The 11,193-nt window shown below is 37.7% G+C and overlaps 1 protein-coding gene across 1 annotated transcript; it reads left to right on the forward strand.

Moving 5' to 3' along the window:
- The first annotated feature begins 5,059 nt into the window (after positions 1-5,059).
- LOC149150265 (uncharacterized) lies at positions 5,060-5,491 on the forward strand. Its single transcript, XM_089442748.1, has one exon. It carries the CDS (start codon positions 5,060-5,062, stop codon positions 5,489-5,491), a length of 432 nt encoding a protein of 143 aa, XP_089298874.1.
- The last annotated feature ends 5,702 nt before the right edge of the window (positions 5,492-11,193 follow it).

Genomic DNA, 11,193 nt, shown 5'->3' on the forward strand with positions numbered 1-11,193 from the left:
CTGCAAGTCCTGAACGGGTATTTATCATACTTTTCATTCATAATGGATGCATCAAGTTCTTCTGAGTCAATGGGACGATTTGGTTTTAAGTATTTTGATGCTTTACAAAATCAACAAAAATTAAGGTTGGGTCTAGATGATTTATGTAATTCTGAGAAGTCCTCTGAAAATGAAGCATGCTTAAATCAAGCTGAAGACAATCATTCTGTAAATTGGAAACTTCCTCCAGTTTCACCTTTAGATGTGTATAGGGGCCTTACTCCTTTCAATTTTAGAGCACTTAGCGAAATAAAAATAAAAGAGAAATCCATTAAGACTGAATTAAGTCTGAATACTATGATGGCTATCCCGCTCCTTAAGCAGAAACATGTCAAAGCTGCTTTGCAATCAGGGTACTAGTACGCCCATCTCGGGATGGTGAGTATAGGACTAAATGCCTTGCATAGAAGAGGTCAAAAAGCATTTGTTTTCTCAGCCCTATTTGATAATCGATGGACTACTTTTACACAAGCCATGATAGGTGGAATCTAGACCAGCCTCTCTGATGGTCCGATTCAATATGATGTTTTCCCGGATTTTTCTGTTGCTCTAGATGACCTCAAAATTCTGCAATGTTTAACCTTAGGTATCCAGACCCATGGATATGAAAATTTTAAGTCAAAATCAAAAGATTTGACCATTTTTTATATTACTCACGTCTGTTTCTATAATACTACTATCCCTGCAGTTTTACGTTCTCCTGATAAAGATTCTGGCAGAGTAACCCTTGTACAATATGACTCTGATTGTAATCCAGTTGCTCCCATATATGTCTCCCGCAAAGATCTGTGTCTCCCAGATGATTGGGCTACCAATTGGGGAAAACCTACAAAAAAATCTGTTTCCGCCGCCCAGTCTATTATCACAGAGATTGATGGCAAGGTTATCACTCGGTTCCCCAGAATAAACACAGTTCAGCATGGTGGACCCTCAGTAACCACATTTCCGACTACAGTCTCTGTCAACCAATTGCATCCTGCTCAAGCCCCAGCTCCATCGCAGTTTGTAATTGACCAAGCAGTGTATGATTCAATCAAAAGACTCTTCTCACAGCGAGGCCCTTCTCAGCGTTTCAGTTCAGTCTGTGACCACCCACACTGCTCGAAGACATTTTGTCAGTTCTCTTCAGAACCTCCCACACCGCATGGTGAGTCTTCAGATCGTCACAGAATCAACATGATCAGATTTATTCCTCCCTCTGACTCATCTGAAGAAAGTTATAAACATGTTTCATTTTTTAATCCTCAGGAAGAATTACTTGTACATATCGTTTATGGTTCTTCCTCCTATGGTCTTGGCTATGACGGTCATTTTCCTATTCCAGCGTATAGGAAAAATCCAGTTGATAAAATACCAAAGCATGTTGAAATCCCTTCCGATTTAGAAATAATTGCTTTTCTGAAGATCTTTAAAGGAATTGGCCCATATGATCCAGAAGACCCATGGAAAAAGAAAATGTTCAATTGGGATATGTTTACCCATGAAAAGGAACATTTATACCTTCAAGAAGTGAGACTTCTAGAAAAAGAAGATAGACCTGCCTTCAACAGACAAAATGTTGAAAAAGAAAAGAATGGATGAAGGCAGAAAACCAATGGATATCATTCTATGAATGGTATTATCTTTCTGCAAATATAATAGAACAGTCCTTGGAAAAACAATTTAGAAATCAAGCTAAGCAAAAAAGAATCAAGGACCAAGAAAGATTTGTAGAAGAAAAATTGCAAGAAAATCCTGTAATAATTCCTCCTCCTCTGAAAGCCCCTGTTTTCCATCCAAAAGTTCAGAGTATGATGCATAAGCCCAATATTCCGAGAACTCTGATTGCTGTCAGGGCAGAAGGAGAGGAATTACTAAGAAAAGTCTGTTCCCAGCTCCATGTAAATATGATACGGACCGGACCTCCAAATAAACATAAGTGAGAACTCCTTGATGGTTCCATTTTAGAAACTGATACATAATTTCCACCTTGGAAGAATTTTGTAATAAGAGGTCAAGATGGAAAATTGTACAAATTACTTCCATCTCATTCTGACGATCCCTCATTAGTTGCAAAAGATTCAATTGCTGCCACCAACGGGACCAATTTAGCTTTGTCCAGTCTTGAAAAATTTGTCAGATCTAGATTTGAAAAAGTAGAAATTGCTAATTCAGAGATGAAGCTAATGCTTGAACGAATCTTGCAAAAACAAGATTACAACACGGTTTGTTTGAATAGCAGTGTTACTACTTTGGTAGAAAATGACAAGACTCTTGCTCAGAGCCTTGATAAATTGTCCCTACGGACAGAGAAGAAGATCTATGACGCTGCCTCAGCCCATGGACGGGAAATTGTTAAGATCAACACTTCTCTGAATATTGTTAAAAAACAAGTTTGGGAAGTATCTCAAGGAGTAGATTCCCTGAAAAAGAAGCCTAAGATAGAAGCCTACAAGTCAGCAACCTTATTTTCAGAACCTAAGACTTCTGTTCCATATTCTATTACTCCTTCTGTGGAAAGCCTCATAAGAACTCCCAGTTCCATAACCTTCCACCTCCCAATTCAACTCACCCATATTCCCTTATTGCTAATCCCAGTTTCTTCAGCGCCACTCCTGTCTCTGACAAACCAAAAGAAGCTGAAAAAACTGAAAAAGTTAATATCTCAAGTTTGATGTTTGAAGATTCAACCTCTAAAGATGAACAGGAAAATGAAGATTTTGATACAACCCTTCATAAGATTGATGTTGAACCAGAAATAGAAGATCTTGAAGCCTGTATCAATAGTTTCTCTATAGAAGACAAAGAGCAGTTTGGCATTGAACCTAATGGAGATGAAAATCAAGTTAATGCTACCTCTTCCAGGTCCCGATGGGAAACTACCTGGAATCCTGCTCCTGATCGCAGAGACCTTATGAAATCTGAATATCATAAGGATTGGTTTGCCAATTCTACATATTCATGGAGTATTGACAATTGCACTGAAGCAGAAATCATGTCAATTTTACATTCCATGCTTGTTTGCTACAGGGCCTATCTTGCAGATGATATAGGTCCTATTAGCGCCACTAGAAGAATAATTGGTGGATTTGAGGGTAGACTAGATTCTTCGCTAAAAGCTGAAACCTTGAAAGAGCCTAATCTTCTTCCTGATTGGGAAAAAGCTATTGTCGTCAATGAAGATGGTACTACTCATATGGAACCTGTTACGCACATGCCTGTCAGTAACATGATAGGGAAACTCTTATATGGTATCATAGTCAACTTCATTGGTTTCCCTCAAATAACCAATGATATCAACACCATTACTTTGCTTGCCATGAAGTTGCACAACATGCAACATTTTGATGAATATTTCAATGAATTCCTTCACAAATTACACACTTTGACTCCAGACCTTATTCTTGAGCCTAAATGGAAGGAAATCTTTGTAGCTGCTCTTCCCCAATGGGTTTCTTCTGCTATTGTTAATAAATTACTAGGGAAGGTCGGGGATTATAAGTTTGGTATCATCCAGCAAGCTGTTAAAGCCATCATTGTCCAACTTTATTCTCAAATGAAAATTGCTAGAGCAACTACAAATCCTAAAAAGCCACATGGATATCGGCAGCTCTGTAAACAACGGCACCTTGGCAAGGCTGACAATTCTGAGGGGCATAGAAGACGGAAAAAAAATTCAAAGTTTTCCAAAAAGAATTCCCAGTCTTCCCAAGAAAAACAAAAAAGAAAACATTACAAAACAAAACCATACAAACAAACAAAAATGTTTTCTAAAGACAAAGAAATTATTTGTTACAATTGTAACCAGAAAGGCCACACAGCTCCAAATTGTCCAGAGAAAAAGAAAGACAAATAAAAGAAGAAACTACAGTATAAGAACAAGAAATGGAAGGTTAACTTCTTTGATCTACCCAGCAGCTGTGATGAAATTTTATCCTCTAATTCTGAATCAGAGAACGATTTGAATTTTGTATATTCAGAAGAATCATCAGATGTAGAATTCTGTAGAGATCCTCATTGTACAGAATGTAGAGATTGTGATTGTAGTGATCCAGAGGTATGCAATTGTAATGCAGTCAGAATGATGAAGTCTGACTATGATGAAACCAGCAGAAATATTTTTACACAGAGGATGGCAGCCATTGATCAGCAAATGAAGAATATGTACAAATCCCTGCTGACAGAACATTTGAAACATACACCCTCTGGTTCAAAGAACTCTCCTAATAAAGGGTATGTGCCTCCTGCTACCTTCTTCTCAGTAGAAGCATTGACTCGACAGTTTAGAAATGAAGATTTTGGTGAAGACCTGTCACAAACATTGCCTAGTGTCCATCAGGGAATTAAAGAACTAAGGAAGACAATAAAAGAGAATAGGAGAATGTGCATATAAAACCATAATGAATTGAGCATAAGACTAATGAATGCACAAGCAATGATGACTTCAATTTCACAAGGTCTTGAACTATTAGGAAAAACAGAGAATTGGACATCTCATACAAATCCTGTCACGACAGAAAACCAACATCATGATATTTCAGAAGAAGAAGAAGAGAAAGACATGACAGATTTTGTATGCAATATCATGCAGCGAGATGTCATGTATTGTGTCAAGATGAAGGTAAAGATTGGAGACCAATATGAGTATTGGAAAGTTTTTATGGATACTGGTTCTAGATTGAATATTGTCAGTGATACTGTGGTAAGCATGCATCATAGGAGACCTACAGCTTGCCCCAGAGTCATTACTGCAAGTGGTGATATTGCCACTAAATATGAAGCAGAGATAGATGTTTTCTTAACTGAGAAAATTGGTGTACATATAGTCTGCCTAGTGGTACCAGGAATGGATTGTGCTATGTATTTGAGTACTCCATTCTTCAAGAATTTTGAGAAGCACGGCGCTAAGCTTGACACGAGCAGTCAAAGGTATGGATATTTTGTCAACTTAGGAAATAGAGAAATCTTTTTTCCATTCATTAATTCCAATTCACCTAATAGACTGAAGTGACTTGAAAGAATGGAAAATTTATTAACAAAGATGGAAATGAAGAAGGAAATACTGAAGACTAAAATACATTTGGACAATGGGAAATATGCTACAGAGATAGCAGACCTCACTGCGGAATTTAAAGAGTGTTGTTCCGATGACCCGAATGCCTTTTGGCATATTCATAAGCAGGAAGTAGAACTTCCTCTCAAAAAGGATATCAGTGGAAAATTAAGGAAATCAAAAGCAGTGGCCATGAATGCAGAGCAAATGAAATTATGCAAAGATGAAATCAGGGATGTCCTAAAGAAAGGACTCATCAGGAAAAGCAAGAGTCCTATTGCTTGTTTTGCATTTTATGTAAATAAACATGCTGAGATCGCCAGAGGAAAGCCAAGGTTAATTGTGAACTATAAACTTTTGAATAGTGTACTTGATTATGATGCATATCCTTTACCCAAGCCTTCCTCCATACTTCCCTAAATATCAAAGTCAAAAATCTTCTCCAAATTTGATTTGAAATCTGGTTTCTGGCAAGTAGGAATCAAAGAAGAGGATAAGTGGAAGATCGCATTCTCTGTACCTGAAGGACATTATGAATGGAACATTATGCCATTTGGATTGATAAATGCTTCTTCAGCCTTTCAGAGAATAATGGATGAGACTTTTGAAGGAATGAAGGAATTTCTGAAAAAGTATATTGATGATTTATTGATTCATTCTGATAATATTGCTGACCACATTAAACATTTGAAGATTTTCCTACGCAAGGTGAAAGAAATGGGAATAGTACTATCAGAATCCAAGATGAAGTTGTTTAGGCCAATAATAGACTTTTTGGGTTACAACATACAGTATGGGTCTTATACTATGATTCAAAGAAGTCTAAATTTTGTTGATCACTTCCCTGATGAAATAAAAGATAAGATTCTATTACAGAGATTTTTGGGAAGTCTGAATTACATCTCCAAGTTTCTGAAGCATTGTGCACAAGAAAGAAAATTATTGAATCAGAGATTTCAGAAAATTCCAATTTCATGGAATGATGACTGCACCCAGGCAGTAAGAGGATAAAAGAAAAAGTCAGAAATATACAGCCACTCTCTCCTATCAGAGAAGAATGGGAAAATATAATAATGATAGATGCTAGTCATGCAAGCTGGGGAGGAGTTCTGTGCCAAAAGAACTCTAGCAGCAAGACTGAAACTGAAATATATTAATATGCATCTGGTCTTTGGGCCAAAAATCAAATGAACTGGTCCAGTCTTAAAAAAGAACTCGGAGCAGTGTTTTTGGGTATAGAAAAATTTAGAGATTTTGTTATTTACACAAAATTTACTGTTAGAATAGATTGTCAAGCTTTGAAATATGCCATTCACAAGTGTGACTTTGAAATACCGAGTTTGTTAAAGGAGACAAGAATAGTTTTGCTGACATGCTAAGTAGAGAATTCTTGTCTGAACATTCAATAATGGAATTAAGATGTAATTTCATCAGAAGAAATGAAAACTCTGTTGAAATTGAAACCTCCTCGGGATGGATTTCATATGATCTAGACAAAAGATTGTTAGATCATGATGATAATTGGCGCCCTATCAAAGAAATCAGGTATAGGACAAGTATTCCATTCTTCTGGACAGATCCCCATCAGGATGAAATGAATGATGAAGCACTAGCAACTTTATACTACTTGAGGCATATCGGAAGCATAGCTTATAGGCTTCAAAGAGACAATGAAGATGATAATCGAATCACAAGTTGCCATATAACATTCAGAAGATTTGATAATCATCTTAATAGAGCAAATTATGATCAAGACCACCAGCAGGAAGCCTTTTATGCAGGGATGAATCTTCAGAATTTTTCCACTAACCTATTTTATTCCTTGCAGTTTTCTTTTTTATTCAAAGGTGTTCCAGTTGAAGATATGGAAGAAGACGATCCGCTCTCAGATTGGTTTATTGAATGGTGGGAAAGATATGGCTTATCACCATTCATATTGAAGCCATATTTTTTCACTTTATTGAAAATCCCATGATTTAGCCCCCAGAGCATGCTCGTGACTGAAGTCCTTTATAAATCAATCAAAGATCTTGTGGAGTTGGACAGTACAGATTTTCTGAATGGAGTCAGGAGGTGCGGCCATGTCCGTTGGTTCGTAATGAATCATTACAAGGCAAGGACCATTATTCCAAGCAGGAGTTTTGATGAGTTCCATGAACAAATTGACCCGAATCAAAATCCGTTCATGAACCTGAACTATCTGGACCTACCTGACCCACAGAGTACAACAGCTTGGGAATCAGAGAAAGAGGTCTGGGTGCAGTATTATACAAATTACATGATCGAGAGATGGAATTATCAGTACTATACCCATCCACAAATTGATTACTCCACCATTTGAGTGTCGTCTCTCCAATCGACGTTGGTGTTGGATGAGCTTTCGTGGATTCTCTCGTACTGGCAATATCTACAGTGTAATCTTTGTAGCAGTATTGAGATTTGCATATCTCATCTTTAAGTCTTTTCATAAGCTTTTGTGGGTTCCCTTGGCCTGGAATCTCCACTTTGTAGTACCAATTATCGAGTCCAGGAAGATAGATTCGGTCCCCATATTCCTCTGGCTATCCGTAAAAGGAGAAGGGACGAGATAACATGAGACATTTCTATCATGCCCGAATCTAGCTTGAAGATGTCAATACATTATCTTTTCTTTTGAGCCATTAGTCTGTATAATGACCATTCACGGATGTTTGTTCCCTTCCAGCTCTATAAAAAGACGTCGCTGTGAAGAAAGACTCATTCGGGAGTTCTGGTCATTCGCGTTTTGTAAAACTTAGTCTAAGTCTAGAGTCGAGAATTCTATCCTGCTCTGCATCTGCGGACTTGAAGTCTGATCTGCTTGCAACACGCGAGAAATCTCATAGGTTGGTCCAAATCTTTTAGATTCAGCCTGCTTGTATGCCAGGTAGCCTGTGGATCTGTTATGCTTCGGCTAACTCATATCTACTAAATGCTGCAGTAGTCAATCTGAGGAAAGAGATTTTCTTATGTAATATCTGCATCCATATATTAATGAAATCATTCAAGACTGAATTAAGTCTGAATACTATGATGACTATCCCGCTCCTTGAGCAGAAACATGTCAAAGCTGCTTTGAAATCAGGATACCAGAATGCCCATCTCGGGATGGTGAGGATAGGATTGAATGCCTTACACAGGAAAAGACAAAAAGCCTTTGTTTTCTCAGCCCTATTTGATAATCGATGGACTACCTTCACACAAGCCATGATAGGAGGAATCGAGACCAGCCTCTCTAATGGTCCGATTCAGTGCGATGTTTTTCCTGATTTTTCTGTTGCTCTCGATGATCCCAATATTCTGCAATGTCTAACGTTAGGCATCCAGAGGCTACCTGGCATACAAGCAGGCTGAGTCTAAAATATTTGGACCAACCTATGAGATTTCTCGCGTGTTGCAAGCAGATCAGACTTGAAGTCCGCAGATGCAGAGCAGGAGAGAATTCTTGACTCTAGACTTAGACTAAGTTTTACAAAACTCGAATGACCAGAACTCCCGAATGAGTCTTACTTCGCAGCCTAGTTTTATTTATAGAGCTGGAAGGGAATAAACATCCGTACAAGACCTCTGTACAGACTGATGACTCAAAAGCAAAATGCTAATCAAATCTAACCAAATCACCGAAAGCTAGATTTGGGCATGGTCTGTCTGTCCCATGTTATTTCGTCCCTTCTCCTTTTACGGATAGCTAGAGGCATATGGAGACCGAATCTATCTTACTGGACTCGATAATTGGTACTACAAAGTGGAGATTCCAGGCCAAGGGAACCCACGAAAGCTTATGAAAAGACTTAAAGATGAGATATGCAAATCTCAATACTGCTACAAAGATTACACTGTGGATATTGCCAGTACGAGGGAATCCACGAAAGCTCGTCCAACACCAACGTCGGTTGGAAAGACGACACTCAAAAGGTGTAGTAATCAATTTGTGGATGGGTATAGTACTGATAATTCCATCTCTCGATCATGTAATTTGTATAGTACTGCACCCAAACCTCTTTCTCTGATTCCCAGGCTGTTGTACTATGTGGGTCAGGTAGGTCCAGATAGTTCAGGTTCATGAACGGATTTTGATTCGGGTCAATTTGTTCATGGAACTCATCATAACTCCTGCTTGGAATAATGGTCCTTACCTTGTAATGATTCATTACGAACCAACGGACATGGCCACACTTCCTGACTCCATTCAGAAAATCTGTACTGTCCAACTCCACAAGATCTTTGATTGATTTATAAAGTACTTCAGTCACGAGCATGCTTTGGGGGCTAAATCCTGGGACTTTCAATAAAGTGAAAGAGTATGGCTTCAAGATGAGTGGTGATAAGCCATATCTTTCCCTCCATTCCATAAACTAATCCGGGAGCGGATCGTCTTCTTCCATATCTTCAACTGGAACACCTTTGAATAAAAAAGAAAACTGCAAGGAATAAAATAGGTTAGTGGAAAAATTCTGAAGATTCATCCCTACATAAAAGGCTTCCTGCTGGTGGTCTTAATCATAATTTGCTCTGTTAAGATTATTATCAAATCTTCTGAATGTTATATGGCAACTTGTGATTCGATTATCCTCTTCATTGTCTCTTTCAAGCCTATAAGCGATGCTTCCAATATGCCTTAGGTAGTCCAGAGCTTCTAAGGCTTCATCATTCATTTCGTCTTAATGAGGATTTGTCTAGAGGAATCGAATATCTGTTCTATACCTGATTTCCTTGATAGGGCGCCAATCATCATCATGATCTAACAATCTTTTGTCTAGATCATATGAAATCCATCATGAGGAAGTTTCAACTTCAACGTAGTTTTCAGTTCTTCTAATGTAATCACATCGTAAATTCATTATGGAATGTTCAGACAAGAATTCTCTACTTAACATATCAGCAAAACTATTCTTGTCTCCTTTGACAAATTCGATGTCAAAGTTATACTGGCTGAGCTGCATAACCCATCTGACCATAGGAACGTCTTCAAAGTCACATTTGTTAATGGCATATTTCAGAGCTTGATAATCTGTTATGACATTAAATTTTGTGTAAATAACAAGTTCTCTAAATTTTGCTCTACCCAAACGTACTGCTCTGAGTTCTTTCTTAAGACTAGACCAGTTCATTTGATTTTTGCCCCATAAACTAGATGCATATTGGCATACTTCAGTTTCAGTTTTGCTACTAGGGTTCTTTTGGCACAATACTGCTCCCTAGCCTTCATGACTAGCATCTGTCGTTATTATCTTTTCCCATTCTTCTCTGATAGGGGAGAGTGGCTGTATATTTCTGAATTTTTCTTTTATCGTCTTGACTCCCTGGGTGCAGTCATCATTCCATGAAATTGGAATTTTTTGAAGTATCTGATTCAATAATTTTCTTTCCTGTGCACAATGCTTCAGAAACTTGGAGATATAATTCAGATTTCCCAAAAATCTCTGTAATTGAGTATTATCTTTTATTTTATCAGGGAAGTGATCAACAAAATTTAGTCTTCTTTCAATTGCAGTATAAGACCCACACTGTATGTTGTAACCCAAAAAGTCTATTATTGGCCTAAACAACTTCATCTTGGATTCTGATAGTACTATTCCCATTTCTTTGACCATGCATAGGAAAATCTTCAAATGTTTAATGTGGTCAGCGATATTATCAGAATGAATCAATAAATCATCAATATTCTTTTTCAGGAATTCTTCCATTCCTTTAAAAGTCTCATCCATTATTTTCTGAAAGGCTGAAGGAGCATTTATCAATCCAAATGACATAATGTTCCATTCATAATGTCCTTCAGGTACAGAGAATTCGGTCTTCCACTTATCCTCTTCTTTGATTCCTACTTGCCAGAAACCAGATTTCAAATCAAATTTGGAGAAGGTTTTTGACTTTGATATTTGAGCAAGTATGGAGGAAGGCTTGGGTAAGGGATATGCATCATAATCAAGTATACTATTCAAAGGTTTATAGTTCACAACTAACCTTGGCTTTCCTCTGGCGATCTCAGCATGCTTATTTATATAAAATGCGAAACAAGAAATAAGACTTTTGCTTTTCCTGATGAGTCATTTCTTTAGGAGATCCTTGATTTCATCTTTGCATAATTTCATTTGCTCTGCATT

This window comes from Pinus tabuliformis, chromosome 9 (assembly GCF_031772625.1).
Source record: "Pinus tabuliformis cultivar Carrire ecotype Pingquan chromosome 9, CPIR1, whole genome shotgun sequence".
Taxonomy (NCBI): domain Eukaryota; kingdom Viridiplantae; phylum Streptophyta; class Pinopsida; order Pinales; family Pinaceae; genus Pinus; species Pinus tabuliformis.

Bases quoted from the DNA above. Each gene is read 5' to 3' on its own strand.
- LOC149150265 (XM_089442748.1), top strand. From the start codon at position 5,060: ATGGAAATGAAGAAGGAAATACTGAAGACTAAAATACATTTGGACAAT.